Source organism: Cibotium barometz, chromosome 45, assembly GCF_041138505.1.
Source record: "Cibotium barometz isolate CiBa-2024 chromosome 45, ASM4113850v1, whole genome shotgun sequence".
NCBI classification, from domain to species: domain Eukaryota; kingdom Viridiplantae; phylum Streptophyta; class Polypodiopsida; order Cyatheales; family Cibotiaceae; genus Cibotium; species Cibotium barometz.
This window is the reverse complement of record NC_141090.1, coordinates 6,497,114-6,524,805: the sequence shown is the minus strand read 5'-3', so window position 1 is coordinate 6,524,805 and position 27,692 is coordinate 6,497,114. Positions and strand designations below refer to the sequence as shown.

Below are 27,692 nucleotides of genomic sequence, written 5' to 3'. Positions count from 1 at the left end.
CCTTGATTTGCACTGCAATTTGCTGCAATTTTCTGCAATTTTGCCCAAATGTGCGATTTCTCACATCATACAGCATGTATGACTGCTTAATTGCACAATTACATCAAAAGCCCCAAATTTCGACATCCAATTTCTTGCAAATTGATCCTGATTGTGACCAATGTCACCCAATTTTGCCAATTTTGCTCAAAAATTGAGCAATTTGGCACGTGTACCTGCGCAATTGATTGAATTGATAAGAAATTCCCAAAATTGAAGGAAAATACCTCTTAATTTTTGAATTTCTCTGATCTGCAGGCTGAATTTCAGTTGTTGCAGGAGAAAGGGGGGGGGCATGATGCTGCTGCTGCTTGTGCAGAAATGGGCAATTGAAGGAGCTGCTGTGCATGTTCTTGGAGGTGATCCTTGCTGCAGATTTGATGGCTGCTCCAATCAAGCTGATGCGTTTGCTGCTGTACGGATGACGGAGGGCTGGTTGCAGACTTGGCCTTGTTTGGGCAGGCGAAGGACTTTTGTGCCGGCTCTTACGTGTTCGTGCAGGCAGTTGGCCGCCGCCTTCGCCTGTAGCCTTCGCCTAGTGGCCAGGCGCCTGTTGCAAGCTGCTCACGACTTGCTGCGAGCGTTGCTGCGTTTGCCTTCGCCTACGCTGACTCACGCCCAGTTGTTGGTGCGCTGAAGTGCGCCTGCTGGGCGTGTCCGCCTGCCTTCGCCTAGCGCTGGCGCTACACGCGACTTGGGCTGGCCTGTTATATTGACGCCCGCCTGCTTCTTCGCTCCACGTTCACCGCACCATGGTGTGTCGCCTTCGCCTGCACTTCGTTGCCTTATGGTAGGTTCTCGCCTTCGTCGAGTAGCAGCGCTACAGCATCTGCGCAAGCAAATTGGGCGCCCACTACCTCATTCTGTCTCAGCAGTAAGTGCTGTCTCCGTTTCTCACAAGATCGGCCTCACTCACTCACTCCACGCCCTACAGAAATCTGATACAGAAAAGGAGAGGGAGGCGCTTCTTGCTCTGATACGAGTTGTGCGAGAGAAGGAAGAATTAGGGTTAGGTTAATTCATGTGGGAGACATACACAGAGAGAACAAGGGAGAGAGAGAGAGAGAGTTGTGGGGATAAGTCAACTCACCAAGTGAGTGTGTGACTCCCCTATCACACATGTATATTGCACTAGTACACATAGTGCACTTAGTACATTAAAAGTACTAAGTGTACTATGTACTATAACTTATGGGCTTGTACACACTATAAGGGTGGGCATAACGCCTTTACCCCAACACTTACTCTCCCCACGGGAGATGCCGGATTATCCATATACAAATGCCATAACACAGCCCAACACGAGGCAACCAAGCCGGAACACATGTTGTAGAAATGTTGAACCAACAATATAATCCATATACCTCCATGTGGGTACTGATTCTTCCCCAAAAACCATGGGTCTTCATGCAATAGAGTTGGTACAGCAAGTACAACTCTCCATTCAGCCACAATGGTTGGTACAACAGGTATAATGGCTGGTACAGCCGGTACGGTGGCTGTACAGTAGGTACAACAAGAACAAATGTCGGTACAGCATGTATAGTGACTAGTACAGCAGGTATAGTGGCTGGTATATCAAGTACAGAAGTGGGTACAGCCGGTACAATGGGTGGTATAGCAAGTACAACAAGTACAAGGACTGGTACAACCAGTACAATGGCTGGTACAATAGGTACAAAGGCTGGTACAACAAGTACAATGGCTAGAAATCATAATAAATGATTAAATATCCTTGCCTTATGTATTTCTTCGCGATGGAAGCCTCCAAAACAGTCCCCAATAGCCGGTATTCTTCATGGGCAGCCTTCAAGAGAGAGAGAAAGAGAGTAGCCATCATTAGGGCAGCCTGTAACGGTGGTAGAGGTTAGTGTGCAGCAAGAGAGCCTCCATTAATGAAGAGAGAGGGCTCCAATTTATAGATTTGGGCCTCCCATGAGCTAAAATGGCAAGAGAAGGCTACAATGACAAGTGGAGAGCCACACAATAGCTGAAGTGACAAGTGTGAGGCCACTTGTCTCACTTTGATCCACTTTCTAACAAGTGTCAGGCCACTTGTCTCACTTTGGTCTAAGAGATGGGTCCTTCCATAAACTTTCGGCCACTTGTCTCACTTTGGTCCACTTTCTTGCCACATGTCCCAATCTAAGAGATGGGTCCTTCCATAAACTTTATTTCTAAAAATATCCCAAGTGGTAGACATTGTGTCATAGGCACTTTGCCAACTCTTGGTATCTGCTCAATCCTTGATGTAATGACGCGAATGGAATTTCCATCGGAGTCAGGCCAAAAATAGTAACTCTCCTAAATTTCAGGAGTGTGGTTCTTTGTATTCTAGGATAATCCCCCATTCCCAAAGCTTGTACTTTCCAAATATTTAGACATCCTGGAGTCCACCAGACCCCTTTTATACTGGAAAATGTCCAGGCTGGTGACAGCGGACCTCTTTACGAAGTCTCTACCTCAGGCTACGCTCAGGCGGCACTCCAGCTCCCTAGGGTTGATTTCACAGCCAGGAGCTGCGAGGGGGTGTTAGAAGTCATCTCCTGTCTTTATCAAACACCAGGGCCTCTGTTGTGGGTGTGCCCGCCCTTTGTAGGTGTTTTCTTATTTTTCCTTACTCCCCGTATTTTTTTTCCATTTTTCCCTATATTTACTAGGTGTGGGAGGCAGTTTTCTGCACCCCGGCTGATCCAAGGACGGGTAGGGAGAGGCAGCCTTGGTCGGGGTGTTGGAGCATTTGTCATGTAGTCCTCCTGAGGGAAAGGACCAAAGGTGACAACACCGTGCCACAAAAGGGAGAAAATCAAACCCTTGCCTTCATGGGATGTGTGCGAAGTGGCGGGAAGGCGACGAAGCTATGAGCAGGCAAAAGGAATGGTGGGGCTAAGGTGCGAAGTGAGGAGGTGGTGGCACATACAAGTGGGGGGGGGGAGGAGGGGACGAAACAAAGAAAGGAGGGGGGATAAACAAGGGACTGAGGTAGGGTGGAAAGCAACGTAGGGACACTGTAACAGAGGAGGGCGGCGGCAGAAGATGCGAAAGAGGGCGGAAGGCGTAGGCTAAAGCGAGAGGAAGAGGTGCAGCAAAGGCAAAGCATCCCAAGATCAGTTTGAAGATGCAACTCTTTGATCTAACCATGGAGAGTAATGAAAATTTAGCAGCTTTGATTAACAGGTTGAAGAGCTTAATGACACAATTGGTTTATGTTAAATCTCCTCTTCCTGAAGAAGATACTATTGCTATCCTGCTTAAAAGCTTACCTTCAAGCTTTAGACAAATCGTGACGGTACTTAAAGAGAAGGAGCCAGTCCCTTCTTTGGAAAGTATCATAAATTCTTTGCAGGAAGAAGACAAGAAGATTACAAAGGATGTGATAGATGATCCTTATGCATATACTGTTACTACGGCATCGGCAAAGAAGAAGTGTACTATTTGTGGTCGTACAAATCATCTTACTAAGGATTGTTTCTCCAAACATCCTTGTGAGTATTGTGGAAAGACGAATCATCCATCCTCAAAGTGCTACCAAAAAGATCAAAAGCTAGCAAAGGCACATATGGTTGAAGAAGTCAACCAACAGGAAGAAACAAATCTTTGTTCTAGTCTTAGTATAAAAGATGTAGATGATGAGTATGCTTTTTAGATTATGTCATGTATGTTGTTGAGTTAAGACTTATGTTGTTCCAACTTGACGAGTTGTAGAGGAGAGTACACTACCCTATGTTGTTGTTAAGGGGGGACTCTTATTCACTGTGTCAAGGAGGTATGTTAGTCTTGTTCATGTTCTTGTAAGAAGTTGGTCTTAAGGGGGGATTGTTGGATAAATGTAATCCCAACTCCTTAGTCCAATTTATTATGTGGTTGTTAGGCTAGTGGTCAGTGGTTGGTGTGTAAAGCCTACAAATGGTTGGTGCATGTTGTTCATGCAACTCATGTAACTAAAAATAGGGTAGAGGAGTCTCTAAATAAGGTACAAGTTGTGATCAAGTGATTATGTAAGTTTGGTTCATGTCTAATCATAATTAGTGTCTTCTTGTGTTAATCTCATATCAATTTTCTGCATATACCAATTTTTGTCCCTCTTATTCATGATGTCTTGTACAATCTTTGATCCACCTTGAGTATGTTTTGATCAATCTTCTTAGTTGAATTATCATATCCAACAATCTTTATTCCATGTAACCATGAAATTTCTAGTATGAGTTTGTTAATTAATTCACATTGCTTCTTTCAATCTATTTACTTGGCATTCAAGTTCCCGGTACTATCTAATGGAATGCTCTTATATTTTCGTTCATGTGGCAAAAGGTTGTCGTGTTTTTCTCTCATAGAAGTGACTTTTGTGATTTTGATCAGTTGCCCATCCAGCTGTGCATGTATCAGAGTGAACACGCTACAGACAACCAGAAGAGAAGTTATTGCTAAGCTTCTTGAATTGTTGGAGAGGGACTGTAGCAACTCAGTTCATAAAAAGATGGGTAAATCTACAATGACAAAATATAGGCTGCATGATATGTTTATGCTTTGACAGGTTAATGAAGCAGACCTACCAGATGAAGCGAAAACTACAAATCTTAATCTAAGAAGCGAATTGCGATGTGTAGGCCTAGATTATCAAGGGCATCCGATGCTTGCAGAGATGGTTTCTTCTCGGATGGGCAAAACTAATAAAGATGCTCTATGCTTTGAGCATCCTCTTCTGAAAAATACTGTTATTGTTCAAGGTGATGGTCCACATCAAATAGATTATTCTGGAGAGCATGGCCCCTTAAAGGAGGTGGTAGTAAGCCGGAAGTGCGCAGAAGCAGTTTTACGTGGAGCCAATGTATGCAAGCTTTCAATGATAGTTCTTTTTTCATGGATAAATGCGTGTGCTTCTCTTTTGCTTGTTTTTCTAATCTCGATCTTCCGTGAAGAGGAGGCTTACTTGCATCTTTTTCTTGTGAATGCTCAGTGTTCTATCAATTGAAAATCTTTTGTATCTTTAGGTACATAAACTTACAGTCTTTAATGTGGCTTTTGTTTTATTCAACTCTTAGCATTCATCTTCCCCCTTGAGAATATATTCCTGCTTTTGCTTATTCTGTTTAACTCGATTTCAATCATGTGGCAGTTGAGATTGGTTTTATTTTCTTGAGCTTCCGCAAGTCTCATGCTTGTATTTGTGCCCTGCATTTGCTTATTTTCTGAGGTGGCTAGATTTTGCACTTGCAGAATTTAAAGGTTCTATTCATGTCTTTCTTTTTTGCAACAGGAAAACAGAATGCTGAACATTTATTCCTGGTTCTGGTATATGCTTCTCAGTATTTCTATTCTAGCCCTTGCGGTATTGTAAAACATCATCTGCATTCCACCATCTGCTGACCCTCTACTACCCCATAATATGCTGAGAACCTTTTTCAAAGAGAAACCCCCTTTTTGTCTGCTTGGTATCCCTCTCATGCCTGTCTTTAATTAGTTCTTCAATCGCTACATGCTGAGGAAGTGTTCTTGGAATGTCCTATCTCATGGCACTTGAAACATTCGTTTTTCCAGGAATGGAAAATCCATCTCCTTTTTGGATAGAAAGCCTTAGATTTTTCTCTCCTTGCATGAGGTGGTCTCGTCTTGGGCTCATTCGAGCATGTGAGATGCAACACATCTTCCGTAGACTCACTCATTTGAAAGAACCACACGTTGCTCGCTAACTTGAGAGAATGGTTGAAGGGAGAAATTGGAAGCAGAGGAGAGACTTGGAGCAGCCAACAATGATCCAGCAAAATGATGAATGAATTAAATGGCAAAAAGTCTATTCTTATATATAGCACAAATAACCAAGTCGCTTAGTAGAAGAAACCCACGATTGGTGAAAATACATATGACTGGGAAAAGTGCCTGAAAATGTGGGAAAAATACCCATGACTGAGTAAAATACATTAGATAAATATGCTGCATAAATGGTGCAGTAAATGGGATAAATGCTGGAGATGAACACATTCGAACACCTCTTCTCAGCTCCAGCATGATGGACCGTCTCCCACATGGGTTAGGAGCTGATCAATAGAATCTTAAGGAAGAGGTTTAGTGAAGAGATCAGCTAGGTTGTCTTTAGAGTGACAATACTCCAGAGAAATGATGCCATGAACGATCAGCTCACGAACAAATCGAAAATGGACCTCAATGTGTTTGGTCCTACCATGAAAAGATGAAGTTGGAGCCAACACCAAGGCACTCTAGCTGTCTGTGAGAATGCGAACAGAGGAGCTTGAAAGAACATCAAGATTACTCAGCATTTGCATCAACCATAAGAGCTCACAGTAAGTATCCAAATAGGCCCGTACTCAGCCTCAATAGGAGAAATTGAGACTGCATCCTACTTCTTGGATCTCCAGGAAATGAGGCCATAATCTAAAGTGATGCAATAACCAAAAGTGGACCGCCTGGTATCTTGATCACCTGCCCAATTAGCATCTCCAACAAGCTCAGTGCCTCCTCTAAAAGAGAGACCATAGTCCAAGGTACCATATGAGTATCGAAGAACCCCAAGAGTGGCCTGCCAATGAGAATGTCGAGGAGTGGAAGAGAACTGATTGAGAACACTGACATTGTAAGAAATGTCGGGCATGGTATAAGTCAAGTGAATAAGAGAAGCCACAAGGCTTTGGTACTGCATAATGTCCTCAAAGATGGGAGTAGAATCTTCTCAGGAAAGCTTGGAGTTAGGATCCATCGGACAGAAAAGAGGATGGCACTCTGTCATCCCAAATGTCTCAAGGAGGTGTTGTAGATATTTGTACTGGCTAAGGAAAACTCCATCAGGATTTTGATAGACCTTCTGTTAGAATTGGGTTGCCACCAATGCATTGTGGTGGAATGCATGAGGAGCTAAGGAACTCGTGGAGTAATCCCACATGTGAATTGGGGTACATATTGTTAGCATTATTCAAGTGTGCCCAAGTTGTGTATCAGGGGTGCCTAGATTTATCCCAGGCAGCACCATATTTTTTTCTCATGTTTAGGCCCTTCGTTGTAGGGTTGGCCGCCCATTTTTCACATGTTTTTTTTTGTCTAGTCGTGAGTCTTTTCTGGAGCAAGTCGGCCAGCTTATTTTGGAGCTATATAATGCTTGCCTCCTCATTTGTACTCATCTTGACAGGGGCTTCTACGCTCGGGTCCTCCCTCAGGTGAGTTGCTCATCATGCCCTCACTTACGGGGACCACCCCTTGCACAGGGCTGTTCGTATCATTGCTTCTTCATCATTATGCAGAGTCGTTTTTTTTCTCTCTATGCCTATGTCTCATGCTTTCCGCTGCGCACTTTTGACATGGTATCAGAGCACCAGGTTGAAGCTTTTCTACAGAAGGTGTTCTGGCGTTTTTTCTGAGAGAGAAGGATTTCTGCGTTTTCTGATACTGCTGGTTGCAGAGGAGGAGGGATGTATTGGTCTTGTCTGGGGCGGCTGGAGGAGGTACAGGGCAGCCCCTTCTGGCTGCATTTTCTGTAGGACTGGGGCGGCCAAAGCAGGTACTCTTCTTGCTGCGTTTTCTGCCCTTGTGAGCAGGTGAAGGGCAGCCAGCATGGCTGCGTTTGGCAGCATGGCAGCGTTTTTCTCCAGAGGGGGTGCTGGGCAGCATGGCTGCATTTTCCCCAGAGGAGGTGTTGAAGGGCTGTGTTTTCCTCTTCCCTCTCTTCTTCTTGGTACATGTGCTGCCGGCTGGTTACAACAGCATTTTTTTGCATTATCTCATCTGCGTTTTTGAGGTAGGTGTTCTTTTCCAGGAATGGTGCCTTCCCACATGGCCTTGAGCCCTTGCTCGGCCAATCTTTGCTTTGTTAGAGTTTTTGAGACTCATGGGTGCACACTTGGATTCACATCCTCGAGGTGTGTGTGGAAGACAGTTAGTCCTTTCTCGACAGCAGAGGGGGTCTATGAGTTTGTGCCAGTTCAGCATAGTTTTGTTGGTGTACAGGTGTTTCCTTTAGGTTCTCAGGGTATTCACTTTGAGAGGGGGATGTGGTTACTTGGCAAGGTGAGCCACTCCTATTCCCCAGGTAGATGGCCTTCTGGATTACAAGGTACAGGCACAGGAGTCTTCATCCCTAGGATGAGCATTGATTTGGGAGCTTGGTGTACAGGTTGATATCGGCATTCATGCAGAGGCAGGCTAGGTCATTTGGTGATGAGAGCTGTTGTCGAGGTTCACAGGTACTTGCTCAGTTTTGCAGGATGGGAACAGGATGCATGGTAGGTGTAGAGGTTCATTGGGTACAGGTAGGTAGACTTCAGATTTACTCTCAGTTTTGGTCTCATAGGCCATTATGGCCTCTTAGAGATGTTAATATATCATTTCATTTCATTTTCATTTCTCTCCCTCTCGTTGTGGCTGTCCAACACTCCAGGCTCGAAGAATCCAGAGTTTGGTCTTGCTTCCGAAAGCAAGAGTCCCCTAGCTCCATATGGACCAAAGGCCAATGTATGACTATCAATAAGCCAGCTGTCCCTGTCTCCCAAATGTCGAGAGAGGGCGATTGCCTAAGAGTGGATGGTGGAGGATGCCGAGTCATAGTCCCACTTGCTGCCCGGGGCAATGGAACTAGGGAGGGTGGAGACGGGGCGGGGTAGGGGGGCCGGAGGCGGGGGGGAGGAATCACTTGATCTGCTGCGGCAAGTGAGTTGAACTCCACCTGAGAGTAGTGAAGCCCAAGAAAATGGGTATTGGTGATTTTTCCCGGCTTGGCAATGAAGGCTTCCTGGAGAAAATCCCGAATCTGTCCATGCACGGGGCAGCCTCCCGACGATCTTGCAAACCAAGGAAGAGGCCTCGAGGGTGGCAACTGTAGAAGCCAAGAGGTGATATCCACTTCGGAAAAATGGCAAGGGGCAGCACCCTCGGTTGGGGGTGTTGGAGCGGTTGCCATGGAGTCATCACAAGTGGTAAGGACGAGAGAAGCTGAGTGTGCCGAAAGGAGAACAAATCTGGGTGCAATACCTGTGTAGAGAAGACTGAGACGACGGACTGAAGAGAAGGGTAGGGCCAAGTGGAGAGGCACTAAAAGCGGCGAGGGGTGTGTAGAAGAGGAGGGGTGGCGAAGGAGAGGGAGGGAGGCGAAGAGGGCGAAAAAGGTCGGAACAGGCAAGGGCAGCTGGCGTGCAGGGCGGAGGCAGCAGCTAGGTGACGGGAGGGGAGGTGGGCGCTGGAAGTCAAATGGCAGAGCGGTGGGAAGGGCGGTAAAGACACCACGTGAACAAGGGCGCAGGGGGAGGCAAAGTGAAGGGGAGGCAGGCACAGGCGACCAGAGGGCAGGGGCGGCGATGGGTGGTGTGGAAGAAACAGGGGCGAAAGGCGAAGGGGGACAGGGGTGGGCAGTGTGCAGCTGTGCCAAGGAAGGGGGGTGGGGGGGTGTGTGTGCGATAGGTGCACAGAAGGGAGCCCTTGCTCTCGTCGTGCTTGCAATGTTGGAGGTTTCCCACTTTACCCATTCTAGTTCTTTACTTAGGGGGATCATATAAGTCTATATGAGGTTAAAGCTGCCAATGCAGACTCACTTTTTTGGGTTGCTCAAGCACACGGCTCGCTGTTGTTGCAAAGATGTGTTTCTTGTTTTTTAACTATTTTCTTGTTTTTTAACTATTTTCTTTTTGCATCTGTTTTATAAAATGTGTTTAAAGCTATGAACCATTGCCTCAGAGCTATTTGTTATGATGGATATTTATCTACAAATCTTCATTAACTAGGCCTTTGTGCTCCTTGATTTTTTAGGTTTTTGTACCTGGTGTGCTCGCATGCAGTGGACATGTAGAGCAAGGTGATGTAGTTGCAGTCTCCGTTGCTGTAGAACATCTGGATGGAAATGGTGATTGGGTGGTTGGTGTTACACGAGGGACTATATTGTTTTCAGAACATGGAAAATCTCGTAAGTTTAAGGCACTGTAAAATCTGTATCATTTTCCATAGATTCCAATTTAGCACAGAGTTCTTTTGCAGAAGAACTTTTTGATGTACTGCTTGAAGATATCACTTTAGTTAAGAGACTTATAGTGAGTGCCAGAAATTCTTTGGGTATATTTGTTTGGGAAGAGCCTGCATGTGGTGTCATTCGTTCCAAAATCACACTTCAATATTTATTTAGCTAGAATGTAAGCATAATTTAATACCAAAGTAGGGTGCTGTGTAGCCACTAAGGGTGGCCACACTGGACTGTTCTGGACCATGCTATGGTGCCACACTGGATCATGACTGTTACACTGGACCATCCCGGAGCATTCAGTAGACCATCCAGAAACGGAAGCACACCGCCAACGGATACATGAGAGGTGCACGCACCGGCATTGAAGGCACCGCACTGTTACTGGGCATTTACGAGACATAGGAGATGCCACCAACTCCACCACCTCGCAGGAATAATTTAAAATGGCCCCTCAGCTCATCCTTGGACATCCTGATCCTATGCTTAAGGACATCCTTTTCCATCTAGTCCTGGGGAATCCTTTTGATCTAGTCCTGTCATTGAGTCGTGTTCATTGAGTTCTGTAGTCACTTGTTATTCCATCGGTGTGTCGTCCTACTCACTGTGACCACTGCTGATGGTGCAGGTACAATGAAGGGCATGTAATAGCATCTTGGGAGTAATGCAAGTGATGTTTACAGTATTCTTGTCATTGTGCTATGCTCGTATTCTAATCTGTTTTAGTCTACTCATGTGTACATTGTGTTGTGAGTATCGAGGACACTGGACATACTGTCCAAAGGAGAACCACCTTTTTAGTGTGCCGGGCATCCAACCCTGCTACACACTCCAACAAGTGTTGAGATGGTGAAATTAGTGCACAACATATTAAGCTTGTTTGCACGTTTTCTTATAGCCATGGTATGCATTTCTTTTTTTTAAAAGAAAGGAGACTTCTATTAAGTATGAAAAATTTTTACAAAATGGAGATTTCACACCAAAAAAGGTGGAGATCTCAACCAATCAAGAGCCTTGTGCTGCCAATAGGGTCCCGAATGAGAGGACGTGAAAAAGATACCAATGTCCCACTCTCTCATAAACTGGCCGCGCTTCCTCTCCGCAGCCCTCGAAGATCCCTGGATTCTGACCCAGGTAGCCATGATGGTGTGAATAATATCACTCCAAATCCTGCAAAGACACTGAGAAACAAGAACGGGAGTACCCTCTGTAATGGGAGGCAGATGCGTGTATTGGAATCGTATAAATGTGAACAAGATTCTGAGCACTTAACACTTGAGCATTACAACTACAAAGCTGAAAATGACAGTAGTACACAACATAAAGGGGCCGATGATAGGCTGACCCCCCCCCCCCCCCCCCCTTTAGGTTATATTACCAAAGAGTCTGCAAAGTACAAGATTACGGGTGCCTGGGGATTCACCACCAGCCTGCACTTGATTCTTCCAAATACATTATGAATGAATACATTTCAAACAAGAGAATCTGTAGGTACATCCGCCCTACACATAGGTACATCCGCCCTGCACAAGCCTCTTCACATGTACATCCGCCCTTTACAAGAGTATCACAATCCTCACAGGTACTCCGCCCTGCACAAGATGTAAATGGATCTTTAGGCCCTGTTTCCACCCGAGAAACTGATCGAGAAACCTGTGTTCTCCGCGAGCAAGTGTCCCCAATGCTTGCCCTAAGCACCTGCTATACCAGGAATCCTCGAGACACATCCATGCTCACATATTCCATTGCTGTCCGGCCTGTTTTGTGCAATAACCAGTCCAAAACAGCAACTTTCTGTCGCGAGAAATCCACCTGTAAAGGGTCCTACAGCCCTGTGGAGGTCCCTAGAGCTGTCCTGTACTGTCCAAGTTGACTTTGGCCACCTATAACCAGCCCAAAACTCGCAATAACCAGAAATTGCAGGTCTGAAATTTACCAACCAGCCCTTTAGAAGAGTGTGGGGATCATTGTCCAAGCTTGTGTGAGTCCGGGAAGCAAGCAACCAGCCCTGTAGCAACTCCCAAAGCTCCAACCAGCTCTTCAATATGTTGAATAATGAATAAAACAGCCCAAAAGGGCCTCTTGAGGGAGGCGCCTTTTTCAGGTACCACCTCAGGGGTCTGGTGGGTACACATACTGGCTGACATGTGTCTCCATAAGGTGTGCAGGTAGGTGTCCAGCCCATAGTGCTCCATTTGTCCCGTTTCTATAAGTTTAGGTCCAACCAAATGGGAAATGGCCATAAGCTGTCCGGACTTCATTAATTTTGGTCCAACCAAATGCGAACGCATTATAAGTTGTCCGGCCACTTATTAATGAGTGTGGACCTGCAAACCAATAAACCTTAGTAGTAAATGAAGTAAGCTGTAAATTGAGTGTGGACGCACTTACCACCTGCAAAACCCATAAGCCCACAGTTTTAGGCCCAAACAGGAGTGCACACACATGTCTACAAGGTGCCTGGGCGTCCCCGGTCCCTCGGACTTCACAAGCCAAAATAACAATCACACAAAGTAAAATAAATTTATGCAACCAAGTGGTCACTAGTATCGTGTCGACACAATTTTGGGATTGACGGGTGTCTCAGATGCCTCTAACTATATAGAGCTACTCGGGGCCATTGGATTTCATGATTTTGAATCTGGATAGAGTAGATGTAATTATAGTTAAAGAGTGGTTTTATAACCATGATGTACACTTAGATTGGAAGGAAGCTATCTTTCATCATGGACGGTGTCCAGTTTTTTCTACAGGGTGATTTGGATTTCCCATCCACTACTCTTGTAAACTCAGTTCAACCTTTGTAATATAATAAAGGATTCTTATTATGAAGTTTTTTAATCTCGAGGATTAGTGCTAGTTACATAAGAAGACCCAACCCACAACATTAAGTCAGTTGTTTGAAATAAAGTTCAAAGAACAAAGTTTAGGAAAACAAATAGACACTTTCCAATCCAGATTTTAAGAACTGCATCTTTATTTTGTTGAATGACATCCGAGCATGGGCCAATCTAAACGGTGTCCCTTCTTGTCCTTGAAAGTGGACTTGTGAACTTCTTTCTTGGGAAAACAAACAGACACTTTCCAATCCAGAGTTTAAAAACTGCATCTTTATTTTGTTGAATGACATCTGAGCATGGGTCAATCTAAAACAAACAGACACTTTCCAATCCAGAGTTTAAAAACTGCATCTTTATTTTGTTGAATGACATCTGAGCATGGGTCAACCTAAATGGTGTCGCTACTGATTTGGACGCATATGAAACTTGCTCTTCACTTTGATCTTGTTCAAGGCTTTCTAATTCACACAGAATGAAGCTGAACCATCTTTGGGCATAGGAAGAGGGACGGGGTTGAGTTAAACTATTTTTCACTACCACCTCATTGCTTGTCCAACTCTTTTTCCATTATAATTCTCAAGCATTGAGGGAACTTATGTGGGGGTTGAGCATCTGCCACCAGCTCTATGGTGCAACAGAGAAGCAAGGTGAGAGGGAGCTGCTAGTGTGCACAACAAAGGGAGGGATATAGGAACAGCAGCCTGGGTACTAGGTAGAACCACACATCAGAAAAAGAAGAGATGAGGAATGTCAAGGTGAGAAAACGTGCAACAGAAAGGAGGGGATGAGGAGTAGTGGGTTGGGTAGAAGCATGGAGCAGCAGGGGGGGCAAGTGGCGCACACGCCCGTGGGAAGGGGAGGGGGGTACTGCAAGTTTGACTGCAATTTCTTGAAGATAGCACCCTTTCTCCAACATGGTGTTTCTCTTTAAATTACATAGACAACAGAAAGCTGATCTTGGGGTTTTGGTTGTTGGAAAAGCTTTAAAGGGTAACATGTTTAAAATCACTGGACTGACTTTGATGTTTGCGAAGGTTGACTATATCAAGTTCTAATATGCAACCTTTGCCTAGTGAATTTTTAGGTTGAAAAAATTGTGCAAATTGGTGATAGAAAAAAAAAACACCAGGTTTTTCAATCCATGAGTAATGCTGGCAAGTCACTCAATAATGGTGCTAATGCATGTTGCTCTCGCAAACTTAGACCAAGTTCTGAATTAGCATTTTAGGGCTGTGGAACCTTAGCTTCTACATCCTATTTATGCTTTTCGGTCTGATTGTTTTCATTTTCTCAGTTGATACTGTTGGTGAACAAAACATATCCTTCGTCACTTTTACATATAGCCAAAAATACCTTGGTACCAACCAATAATGCAACTCAAAAATAGTTGCAATTGCATTGTCAGTTTACAATAATTAGAACTCAGTGTATGCATACATATAAACATACGCATATAAGAAATATATACATACATACATGCATTCAGGTCCCAAGGAGGGACAACTTCAAGTCCTACTAATCTGTCTTCTATTTGGCTCAGTGTTATAAGATTTTAGCTTATAGCTGCATTGTTTTTGTCAACATTGCGGTTGAGGTTTTTGATAGTGCGCTATTATATCATGCATCTTTGCAGAATTGAATGATGCAGAGAGAAGGAATTGCTACATTGGAAAAGGAAAAGCAATGCTTTCGAGAACAAGCATGTTCAGAGAACTTCAAGGAGTTGCAGTGGAAATGATAGATCGTGTTTATAGGCTTCCTCCTTTGCATGGTAAATCAGGACAAAACTTCTTTAGAAACTTTCTTTGTAATTAAAGATTTGGATATGCTGTGAAAGCAGCCCTCCCATTTTACTTAGCTGTACACGTTTTGCCTGTTAATAAAAAATATTATGCAAGATAAGCTTAATGTGGCCATGAATAATACCTAGATCCATCATGATTTTCTGAATTGGCATTTTCCATGAATGCCACATGTTGTACTTTGTCAGTACTGCTGAAGTCTATCGTCCTTCTGTTCTAAAGCCATCCGCGAACTCTGTTAAAGCACTCCTCAATACATTAATTATTTTCTGGCCAAGAGCCTGCCAGCAGAGGGAATCATCCAGTCGGTACTAAGTGAGCAGACTTAGTTTGCAAGCTGAGCTGCAATTTAAAGCTCACAGAAAGGGGAGCAGATTGCTTGGTTGGAATGTAAGAAAACATGTAAGAGGCTACATAAACAACAAGTAAAAAGAGGAGAGAAGAGACAGTGACATTTTTGGGTTTTGTGTGTGTGTGTTTGGGGGGGGGGGTGGGTGATTGATTCGAGGGTGCGCAAAGGCTTTAGGAGATGGACACTCCCAACTTCTGCATAACAATCACTGAACTCTGTGGGGATTTTAAGGTGGTGCTGCACAAGGAGTGAAACTTATCTTGGAACAGAAGTGCAACTGAAGCCCTCAGAGATCCCACTCCAAAAGAGGAATTTAGATACAGGAAGCCAAATGTATCTTACTTGGATGTGTGTGGTTGAATTGCATCCAGATCCTAAACTCACACATGCGTTTTTATTGGTTATTAGAGTCAAATGACAGGGTTTTTTTGTCTCTATAGATGCTATTTGTGGTGCCAATGGCAATTGATAAAGAGGCACAAACTTTGCCTTAAAAGATTCCTCTGACTTGCCCTCGAATGACAGGTGTGTTAAAAGGCGACATATTTCTTCAAAATCTTCCAAGTATTGTTGCAGCCATGGTGCTCGGTACCAGTTCCTCAAATTTTCTGTTTCATTTTGTTGTTACATTTTCTATTGGCACCTTAGTTTCCTTGTAGATTCTTCTTTGAGCAAAAGAAAAACTAATCTTTCAAAATGTTCTTCAGAAAAGGAGAACGAGAATTTGTTTTTTTTTTAAAATTTTTTTCCCAGAAAGAGACTTCTATTAAGTATGAGAAAAACATACAACAATCACAGCTATAAGCCGGAAGAGAATAGAATCACCCCAATATGTAAGGTGATTTCAACCATTGAGGAGCATCATGATGCCATGTAAGACCTGTGGTACTAGAGGAAAAGAAGATGCCATGGTCCCATTCCTGCATAAATATCACACGCTTCGCCTGTGCAGAACGAGAGGGCCCCTGAATGCGAGCCCATGTAGCCATAATTGTGTGGATGATATCACCCCATATAGTACTAATGCACTAAGACCCAAAAATCTGGACACCCTCAATAGCCTCCGTGCATCTAGCTCTCCGGATCTGCCATGCTGTAATACTGGCAATAATCTCCCAACTGGTGTCACAGGGGGTGTATAATAAGAGTGAGGAACATCCTGCAATAAACCATGCTGGGCAATACCTCTATGAATGAAAAAAGCAGAACCTGTACCACTGCCCTCATAAAAAAGTTGTGGACCGGACTGGGAGAGCCAAGCAACTGCCCTCCAAGTCACATGCACGGCTCGGCCACTCAATTTGCCCATAAGTTAGGCTACAGGACCCCAAATCTGCTGTGCAATGCTGCATCCCCATAGACAATGTTGTACGGACTCAGAATCTGCCGCACATCTAGGACAAGAAGGTGCTACACCGAAAACTGATCTCCACTGATTGGTGGGGAGACCACCATGTAAGAATAACCAAAAGAAATGAGAGATCTGGCTCCTTCTGTATGAGTGCCAAAGTCTATGCCAATATCTGCGCTGTATCACTGGAGAAATATCATAGCTCTCCCAATGAAGCCTGAGAGTAGGGATCCTATGCATCTGTCGAGTGAGGAGAAGCCTGGCATTCCGAACAGTGAAACTGAAAAAAGGAAGGCTTTTCAAAGGATCGAAGGCATCAATCCACTCCCACTCTCTTGGATCCCACTGAAGATATCTGATAGGACTGCCACCATATAGCCACAAACACCAAGAGCCATGAGTCACTATCTGAGGAGAAGGGTCAATGAACGAGTGCTTCCCTGAGCGACAAACAATCCTCACTAGACTAAGCCTAGTATTTGGGATGATCTCCTCCATACTACATCTCCTCAATCTTCCACCAGGCATGATAGAATAAATGAGGAAATCTGTATCCTCCTGGCCCGGGAGAGCAGTGACCTGCAGAGGTATGCCTATCCTCGAAAAAACTCCCAGCCAACTCGGATGATAGTCTCCGTGAAAGGTCCCAAAAAGCCACTCATGTGGAATAGCTGCATCAATCTGATCAATACGAATGCGAGAGCCCCTAAGATGCTGAGTGGATGCAACTCTCCGATCCTCCGGAAGACTCTTAAAGGTCTTCCAAGCAAGAACTGTGTATGCGCATCTCTCCCATCCTAACCATTGCATATAACGAGATGCACCAAGTGGCCGACCAGCCTTATCCCTAATGAACTCGTTCCACATAATAGTTGTTAGTCAGCCTTGTCCAAAGACCTAGGAAGCCTTTGTCGCAAAACATATCTCATGCTTCTCCATGCTCTGACAATGACTGCAATAAGAGGGGAAGATGTGCCCTAATATCAGCCTCTGTGAACAAAAAATGTGTGTTGGGCATCCAATGTCTCCCGACTCTGGGTGTACATCTGGAAATCTAAGACAAGAAAAAATCCTTCCAAGGCTCAGTGCCTGGTAGGAAACCTCTGACCACAAGTTTGCAAAGCAACGCCTTGCACTGAACATCCGGATCGATAATATTCAAGCCCCCCTCTCTTTTGGGCTGAATAACCGATGTTGGGGTAAAGGCATAATGCCCACCCTTATAGTGTGTACAAGCCCATAAGTTATAGTACATAGTACACTTAGTACTTTTAATGTACTAAGTGCACTATGTGTACTAGTGCAATATACATGTGTGATAGGGGAGTCACACACTCATGCTTTTCATGAGTTGACTTATCCCCACAACTCTCTCTCTCTCTCTCTCCCTTGCTTCTCTGTGTATGTCTCCCATGAATGAACTCTAAACCCTAATTCAGGTTTCTCCCCATCAACTGGTATCAGAGCAAGGTCTTCCCTCCCTCTTCCCTCTTCCTGCCTCTGTGTGAGCTGCTGGTCGTTTTTCTTCTGTGTGAGCCTATCGCCTCTCTATTTTTTTTTGAAATTCCATTTGTAAAAGAAGAAAACGATAACAAGATTGCATGCGCAAGAGTCAAGGTACGTGGTGGTGGCCCTTAACGGCGGCGCTTTAGAGGCTGGTGGCGCACTGGAGGAGCGCCTTGCATCGCTGTCAAGCAGGAAGCCGGGCAGGTTGAGCAGAGAGTTCACACGGGCTGCCCAGCACGTGGGCTGCCCCAACAAGACGGGCTGCCCAGCACGTGGGCTGCCCCCAGGCCACGTGTTAGCACACTCCTTTGATCACCTGCTCGTTCAAGGCGCAGTTATCAGCAGCCCGTCCTTTGCCTTTGGAAGAGACTCCTCGTGGTGCAAGTGGGCAGCAGCAGTCTGTTGTAGTTGCTGAAACGGAGCCCTGTGGAGCATACAACCAGCAACCAGCAACGAGTCAGCAAGAAGAGCCCCCCCCTTTCACCTGCAAGTATCAGAAATCAACACACAAGTCAGGATCAATCAAAATCGACTCCTGCAAACCTCAAATTCAGCCCGAAAATCAGAAAATCAGAGGTATTTTGCTTCAATTTTGGGAATTTCTCATCAATTCAATTAATTGAGCAGGTACAGGTGCATAATTGCTCAATTTTTGAGCAAAATTGGCAAAATTGGGTGACATTGGTCACATCCCACGTCAATTGGCAGGAAATCGGTGACATTGGTCACATTTGCAGTCAATTGGCAGTAAATTGGGCATTGAAATTTGGGGCTTTTAATGTATTTGTGCAATTAAGCATTCATACATGCTGTATGATGTGAGAAATCGCACATTCGGGCAAAATTGCAGCAAATTGCAGTGCAAATCAAGGGGCTTTTGTGCCGATTGAGTTGATTTGCATGCAGGCAATCGCATTTGATGCTGTGGATAATGTGTTGATGCCTTACAAGCACTCAATGTGCCTGTAAATCAAAGGGCTTTCATGTATTTGATGTATATGTGGCCAGGGGGAAGCATCGTGAACACTCTGGATGCCTTCATGTGCGTCAATGTACCATGTATGATCAGAAATTGATCTTAAATCAAGGGGCTTTTCAAGTTCGTATGCTTGTTGAGCTTGGCAAAGCAGCAGGCAAGACATTTATGCCTTGAATCCTTAGAAATCAGCTTGCAGTCAAGGGGCTTTTGCCCAATTTCTGTTTGGGACTGTTGTATGCAGTGTACGGGACTGTAAAAGTCTGATTTTCACTCATTTGGACAGCCAGGAGAGCATTTATTGCTACTGTACCTGCTGGTACAGATTTGGCACAGCTTTGTGCATGTTTTGGCATGGCTGTACACTGTTTTGAGTGACCAAAAGGTTCAATTTCAGCTGCTGAACTTGCCGGTACAGGTTTGGTACATCATTGGTGAGCACTTAGTACTGCTTTACAGTACTTTGGAAGGGCAAAAGAGCACATTTAAGGTGCTGTCCAAAATCTGCAGCAACCAGATTTTGGTGTTTTCATCACAAAAATTGGGAGAAAAGTTGCATTCTTGCTTCCGCAGTGGGAGATAAAGCTTGGGAGAACATTTGTGAGCACTTTGTGTGCTCTGGGGGCAGTGTTTGCACATCTTGGGTGCAGTGTTTGCACATTTTGCAGGGAGTCAGGCATTTACAGGTTGCATTTTGCTATGGCAACCACAGGTGAGAGCTCTTCATTGCTTCACATCAAGAAGCTTGAAGGCTCGCATAACTATGATATTTGGCAAACCCAATGCTACAATGTGTTGCTCCAGAAAAAGCAGCACAAGCCTATCAAAGAAAGGGGTGTGATGCCCGCTTCTCTTACTGCTGAAGAGTGGGAAGATATGGATGAGCTGGCAAGATCTACTATCATGTTGTCTGTGTCAGACTCATTACTTTTCAGCATTCGTGAAGAGAAGACAGCTTGGGGAATGTGGCAGAGATTGCAGGACTTGTATGCCCAACAAAGTGCCTCAAGCAAAGTGTATTGGTTGAAGAAACTCATAGGTCTTCAGATGAAGGAAGGGGCTTCTATGACAGCCCATCTAAATGAGTTTAATGGTATTGTCAGCCAGGTCATTAATCAAAAGTTGGCAATGGACGATGAGTTCAAAGCCACTTTTTTGTTATGCACTTTGCCAGAGAGTTGGGACACATTCAGGACAGCCACTAGCAATTCGCATGCTATGCTGTCATATGCAGATGTTGAGGGTGCTCTTCTTCAAGAAGAGATGAACAGGAAGAACAACTCTGTTGGAAAGTCCAATGCAATGAATGCACGTGGGAGATCCCAGCAAAGGGGGAAAAGCCAAGAAAGGGGAAGGAGCAAGTCTCGCTCCAAAAAGGATTTGGAATGCCATTATTGTGGCAAAAAGGGACACATTAAAAAGCAATGCTACAAATGGAAAAATGATCAAAAGGAAAAGGGAAAAGGCAAAGACAAAGAGAAGGATGAAGCCAAAGATGTAAAGCCAAAGGGCAAAAGTGGAGTCAAGATCGAAGAAATCAATGTGTCACATGCAGGTGGCAGTGAGGATGAGGTCCTATTTACGTCTTCACTTGATGCCCATTCACTTCTTACAGGTGGTCATGGTATGCACTCATGGATCATTGATTCAGGTGCCTCCTTTCATGTCACAGGTTGCAGAGACTTGTTTGTCAGGTACACTGCTGGCAATGAAGGAGTGGTTTATTTGGGTGATAACCATGCATGCAAGATTCTTGGCAGAGGTGATGTAAGGCTTGTATTTTCAGATGGCTCACAGCTTATGCTCCATGATGTCAGGCATGTGCCTGAGATCAAGAAGAATCTGCTTTCTACTGGACAGCTTGATGATGCTGATTATGTTACCACATTTGGTAGTGGAAAGTGGAAGATTAGTAAGGGCTCACTGGTTGTTGCCAGAGGCTCTAAGGTGGACACTCTTTATTTCATGCATGCAGGTGTTTGTCACCATGCTAATGTAAATGCAACCGAGCTGCCGGAAATCTCTATGTGGCATAGCCGGTTGGGACACATGAGTGTCAAAGGAATGGAGCAATTGTCTCGTTTGGGTTACTTGCCTTCTCTAAAGTTTTCAAGTTTTCAGTTTTGTGAGCATTGTATATATGGTAGGCAACTACAGTGCCCCCACAAGAAAGCTCTTGGACAGAAAGATGCTCAGTTAGAGCTTGTGCATACAGATGTATGTGAGATGCCTCAGCTTTCTTTGGGAGGGGCAAAATATTTTGTGTCTTTTATAGATGATGCCACACGCAAGGTGTGGGTCTTTCGTTTGAAGAGTGATACATTCTCAGTGTTTCAGAAGTTTGTTGCTCATGTTGAGAATCAAACTGGCAAAACACTGAAGGCTTTGCGTTCCGACAATGGTGGAGAGTACATGTCCAAACAGTTTCAGGACTTTTGTGATGCTAAAGGCATCAAGAGGGAGCTCTCTACTCCTTATGATCCTCCACAAAACGGGACAGCAGAGAGGATGAACAGGACCATACAGGAGAAGGTCCGTTCTATGTTGTCACATGCTGCATTACCTCATGGTTTTTGGGCTGAAGCTGTTATGACAGCCGTTCACCTTATAAACAGGTCACCTAACACGAGGCTTGGTGGGAAAGTGCCAGAAGAAGTATGGACAGGGAAGCCTCCGTCATACAAGCACTTGAGAGTGTTTGGTTGCATTGCGTACGTGCACATACGCAGGGAAATGCGCACCAAACTTGATCCTAAGTCTCACAAATGCATATTCCTAGGATATGGTGACAGAGGTGAAATGGGGTATAGACTTTGGGATCCCATGAATAGAAAAATCATACGCAGCAATGATGTCATTTTTGATGAAACATGCATGTATAAGGAGCCTGCAAGGCAACAGGAGCCTGGCAGAGTCATCTTTGATGATGATGGACATCATGGACAACAACAAAGGGCTGTAAATCAGCCATTACAGCAGGAAAACCAGCCCTTAAATGGTGCTGAAAATGGTCCAAATGGACAGCCAGACATGGCAGAAGATATCCCTATGGATATACCACAGTTAGAGGAGATACCGGGCATGATATTTCAGCCTTATGGCATGGAACAGGAGCCACCAATGGGTGATATGCAGGCTGGACAGCAACCTGCAAATGATGGTCATTGGGTACGGAGGTCCACTAGACCCTCCAGAGTCCCTGACAGGTTTGTTCCAGGGGTTGACTACTTGATGCTCACTGACTGTGGGGAGCCCTCATGTTATAAAGAGGCTTTACAGAGGGCAGACAAAGCTCTATGGGAGCGTGCCATGAAGTCAGAGATGGATTCTCTGCACAAAAATGGAACTTGGAAATTGGTGTCTTTGCCTGCAGGCAAGAAGGTTTTGCCATGCAAGTGGGTATACAGGCTCAAAGTTGCATCAGATGCTAAGCCAAGATACAAAGCCAGGTTAGTGGCTAAGGGCTTTAAGCAGGAATATGGTGTGGACTTTGAGGAGATCTTCTCTCCAGTGGTCAAAATGACCACACTTAGAGCTGTGTTGGCTTTGGTTGCGCATGATGATCTGGACTTGATTCAGATGGATGTGAAGACTGCTTTTCTTCACGGTGATCTCCATGAGGAGATATATATGCAGCAGCCAGAGGGTTATGCAGTGAGTGGAAAGGAAAAGCTTGTATGCAAGCTGAAAAAGAGTCTTTATGGGCTCAAACAGGCACCAAGAGAATGGTATCATAAATTTGATATATTCATGAAATCTCAGAAATTCAGGAGAAGTGACATAGATCACTGCTTGTACACCAAGAAAGCTTTGGATGGCAGTCTCTTGATTCTCATTTTGTATGTTGATGATATGTTGATTGCCGGGAAATCTCGTAAAGAGATGGATGCTTTAAAGCAGAGGCTGCATCAAACCTTTGATATGAAGGATTTGGGTGATGCTAATCACATCTTTGGTATGCGGATACTTCGGGACAGAAATCAGCATGTGTTGTATTTGTCTCAGAAGGAATACATTGGCAAAGTCTTGCAGAGGTTCAATATGGACGGGGGGAAGAAAGCTAGTACTCCTTTGCCTCCATATGTGAAACTCAGTGCTATGGACAGCCCACAGTCAGATAGAGACAGGGCTGATATGGCCAAGATTCCGTATGCTTCAGCTTGTGGCAGTCTCATGTATGCCATGGTTGCTACTAGGCCGGACATTGCATTTGCAGTGGGAGTGGTTTCTAGATACATGGCCAACCCTGGCAAGAAGCATTGGGAAGCAGTGAAAGGTGTCATGAGATACCTGAAGGGCACACAGGATTTGTGCATTTGCTTTGGCAAACAGAATGCATTAGTGCATGGTTACACGGATTCGGATTATGCCGGTCATCCAGATAACCGGAAGTCTACTACCGGTTATGTATTTACATTCACAGGAGGTGCTGTGTCATGGATATCCAGGATGCAGAAGTGCATTGCCTTATCTACTACAGAGGCCGAGTATATTGCAGCCACAGAGGCTTGCAAGGAGGCATTATGGCTATCTCGGTTAGTGGTTGATTTGGGCTATACAGGGGATATTCCATTGTTGCATTGTGATAGTCAGAGTGCCATCCAGTTGGCAAAGAACCCTGTCTTTCATGCAAAGACGAAGCATGTGGATGTGAAGTATCACTTCATCAGAGAGGTGATAGAGAACAAGCAAATTCAGCTTGTTAAGATTCACACGGATGACAACCCGGCTGATCTGTTGACAAAGAGTTTGCCTCCGGAGCGGTTTGCTCATTGCAGACACTTGATGGGCATTGGATGAGGCCATTTTCAGCCTTGATATGGCCTTGTATATTATCATGTACATGCTGATTTTTTCTTTTCCTTTACTTAAGGGCACTTTGCCTTTAAGTGGGAGGTTGTTGGGGTAAAGGCATAATGCCCACCCTTATAGTGTGTACAAGCCCATAAGTTATAGTACATAGTACACTTAGTACTTTTAATGTACTAAGTGCACTATGTGTACTAGTGCAATATACATGTGTGATAGGGGAGTCACACACTCATGCTTTTCATGAGTTGACTTATCCCCACAACTCTCTCTCTCTCTCTCCCCCTTGCTTCTCTGTGTATGTCTCCCATGAATGAACTCTAAACCCTAATTCAGGTTTCTGCCCATCAACCGAGAGCCAAGCTACCTTGGCACGAGTGTCTGAGGTGCCATCCAAGCCCGACCAGAGAAAATTGCGGATCAGTCTCCGCAATTGGCCAATGCACGCACGAGAGAAGCACCAACAAGAGGCAATAAACCAAGCTGAGGCAAGCAAAATGTGATTAGCCACCAAAGCTTTGGAGGCTAAATCTAATCTCTTGGAGCTCCAATGGAGGAGCTTCTTCCGGATACTCATAAGTACCGGAGCAAATTGCTGTGCAGGAGAAATATCAATCCCAACTTGGCATCCCAAATATCTAGCAGTGCATCCTCTGCCGATCCAAGTAAAACCAAGCTCTGCACCCCAATCAACTCTCGGTGAATCACTATCCCAAAAACCAACAGATTTGTGCCAATTAATGAGTGCCCCTGCTGCCAAACAGAACTCCTCTAGTGCTATCCGGAAGGAACATAAGCATATATGTGAAGCCTCCGAAAACAGGGCTGTGTCATCAGCTAACTCAGAGTCAACCAACTCCTCATGATGACTACGAAGAGGCAACCTCAATCCTGAAATACCAGCAGTGGAGCAGAGAAAGATGCTCATGGCCTCTGCAACTATGATATATAATAAAGGGGCTAATGGGCAGCCCTGTCGTACTAAGCAAGAAATCTGAAACCGCTCTCCTCTATCACCGCAAGCAAGAACTCTACTGTGGGCATCACGATACATGCATGAAACTCCCTTGATCCATCTCTGAGAGAAGCCCATATGCTCGCTTTAGCCCATTCGATGACCTCCCAAAACGAGAAAATGTTATCAAAGATGCTACTGCCGTGTAAGAATCCATTTTGGGTATCATGAATAACATCCTGCAAAATTGGCTGCAACCTGATGCTCACTGCCTTAGCAAGAATCTTACAGGCAGTCCCAAGTAAGGTGATAGGTCTCCAGTGGCCAATCAATGTCTTATCCTCGCTCATAGGAATAAGATAAATAAGCCCCTCAGTGAGAGAAGAAGGCCTAGAACCTGTGTCCCATATCTCCTGCAAAGCCGATGTGATCTCAGCCCCAATCTCATCCCAAAAAGTAGTGAAAAAAACAGGGGAGAGGCCATCCTCCCCTGGACACTTACCATGCGGTAAGGCATGAAGAGCATGACTGAACTCCTGCATAGAAAAAGGGGCATCCAGAGCGGCACACATCTCCTCAGTGATCAAATGTGGCGATGCATTCCAAACCTTCCTCTGTGCCCTGTGTCTCAAATCAGAATGCGGCTCAGTACTAAGAAGCTGGCAATAGAAATCGGTGGCAATTTGTCTAACCATAAGAGGATCTGAGTGAAGAGTGCCATGTGAATCCTGCAAAACTGCCTGACACTATCTCTGGCATGAGATGTATTGGAATATGTTGGAATTTATGATCAATGTCATGGTCTAAGGTTAAAGCACACAATAAAATGTAAAAGGACCATGTAATGTGAAGAGAATCCAGGTGAATGTAAGGGTCAAACCCCACTTGAAGTAGGCGAGTTTCAGAAGATTCCATGGAGGCTATATTCTAGGGAGCCATGTGGGGGGAGATGGCCTTGGATGCTCTTGATGAAATGTAAGCAATGATGTCATTCAATCATGTACACTTTGGCTATAAAATGGTGGCCCTCCTAATGAGAAAAACACGAATTTATATGCTATGTGATGCTCCTTATTGTGCTGTCATTATGCTCTCTTAATCTTGGATTAAGTACTAGTTAATTACACTTTTGTTCATGTGACCACCATGGCTTATCTTGAACCACCATAGCTTTCATCACTCCATGCTCTCATTAAGCTTGTATTATCACTCATTATGCTTTTCCCAACATGGTATCAGAGCCATGATTATCCCTAGGCATAGTAATTAACCACATTGATTAGTTTTTCATTTTTTTCAAGCTTTCCATTAAAGCTTCAATGTACCCCCTGCTGGTCTTTTGCTTCATGTGAGCTCTATACTCCACCAAATCTCAAGCTTTTTGATTCAAAAGAGAGCTAACAGCCGACGCATTCTACACCTAGCTCCATTTGAGCTCCCACGAAGTACACGCGGCGAATTCTGCTCTGCCAACAGCCCGCCTCTGCGCTGCGAAATTCATCAAATTGGAGCTGTACAATGAATGGTTTGCTAATTCCTCTTGTGAGCATAACATTGATGCTATGAAGCTCCCACGTATTGATTTTCATGAGCAATGGTCCACTGTAGCTGCTGTTTGAACTAATTTATCAGTGACAGTACATGCTGTGTTGCAGAGCAGATTTACAGAGATTGAAGCAACATCTTGGCATGTTTGAGTGCTGAGCTTAGAGCCAATACCTTGGTTCTCACTTGGTTTAAAGCATTTTATGTTTCTCATTTGGGAAGAGCCTCATTCAATTGCTCAAAGCTCACTCTATTTTTGGGGGCAGTTTTTTCCTCTTTAATTAATCATCATATAATTATCTATTGAGATGACATTCTAATATGCATATTGAGTTGAATATCTCTTTGTAGTCATGCATTCGGATGCTGAATCATCTAATGAAGATTATATCAAGAAATCATTGAAACCCAAAAGCAAAACTAGAAAACCTAGGATCAAGTCTAGGCCCAGTTATTATCACTATGCAAAGGCTTATGGGTTTGGGGAATTCTTGAGTAATTTCATGCATCTATATGGTGAAGGGGGATTCTAGCTTTTAATCTATTGCATTGTTCAGTTCCAATCATGGAGTCAACTTACATATCATCCTCTTTCATCAAGAAATTCAACGGTCATGACTTTCACACTTGGCAAGTCAAAATGAGATTTTTACTAATGAAAGAAGGAGTTTGGGGCATAGTCAATGGTACTATACCTAAACCTACCACACGAGAAGGAGAAATCTCTTGGCAAACCAAGGATGAGAAAGCATTAGCTCTCATTGCCCTTGGAGTTGAAGATAGTTATATACATTACATTGGTAATGGAACATCTTCACAAATTGCTTGGAATTCACTGGATAAATCTTTTGGTGCTCAAGGCCTCCACAGCAAAATCAGTCTCAAAGTAGACTTTTACAGTCTAGAGTACAAGATTGACGAGACACTTGCATCTCACATCAACACCATGAAGAGCTTGATGGCCCAGCTCGAAGCCATCAATGAACCAGTCAAGGAGAGTGATGCCATAGCCATCCTCCTAAAGTCAATGCCATCCGAGTATGATACACTCATGCCGACCTTAAAGTACATGCAGGATCCCACTTTGGAGGGAATAGAGAGTGTTCTCTTGGAAGAAGAGAAGAAGTTGAAAGGTAGAGCCATTGATCTTGTCTCAAACCAGGCATACCTTGTTCAAAAGCAAACCGGCAAATCACTCCAATGTACACATTGTGGAAGGACAGGACACCTTGCCAAGAATTGCTACCACAAAGACAAGCCAAAGCGAATATGCACCAAATGTGGAAAGCCAGGTCACCTCGCCGACAAATGTTACACCAACCAGGCAAATATGGCAAGCATTTCGAATGATTCCGAAGAAGCAATTCAAGCATGTAACAATGTTACTACCTCTTTTGATGCAGAGGTAGATGCAGAATGGGCTTTCTAAAGCCAACAATGTTTATGCCCTCTCTTACCCAAATGTTTATGTATGGACACCTCTAACCACCGATGATGTAGGTTATGTGTTATTATGATGCCCACAATATCTCTCAGTAGGCCATGTAGCCCTCAAGGGGGGATTGATG

The 27,692-nt window shown here is 44.4% G+C and overlaps 1 protein-coding gene across 8 annotated transcripts in view; it reads left to right on the top strand.

Annotated features, from left to right (window-relative positions):
• Nucleotides 1–27,692, top strand: part of LOC147612360 (NOL1/NOP2/sun family protein) — a 110,824-nt gene that overhangs the window by 13,610 nt on the left and 69,522 nt on the right. For 7 of the 8 annotated variants that reach the window (XM_086782983.1, XM_086782984.1, XM_086782981.1 and 4 more), the window contains exons 2-6: nucleotides 4,399–4,520; nucleotides 4,647–4,867; nucleotides 9,784–9,937; nucleotides 14,462–14,599; nucleotides 15,508–15,570. In XM_086782983.1, coding sequence (XP_086639109.1) covers nucleotides 4,399–4,520; nucleotides 4,647–4,867; nucleotides 9,784–9,937; nucleotides 14,462–14,599; nucleotides 15,508–15,570 — 698 coding nt within the window. Of the gene's footprint in view, nucleotides 1–4,398; nucleotides 4,521–4,646; nucleotides 4,868–5,259; nucleotides 5,332–9,783; nucleotides 9,938–14,461; nucleotides 14,600–15,507; nucleotides 15,571–27,692 lie in introns of those variants that run through there. The other variant, XM_086782988.1, reaches the window with a different exon arrangement.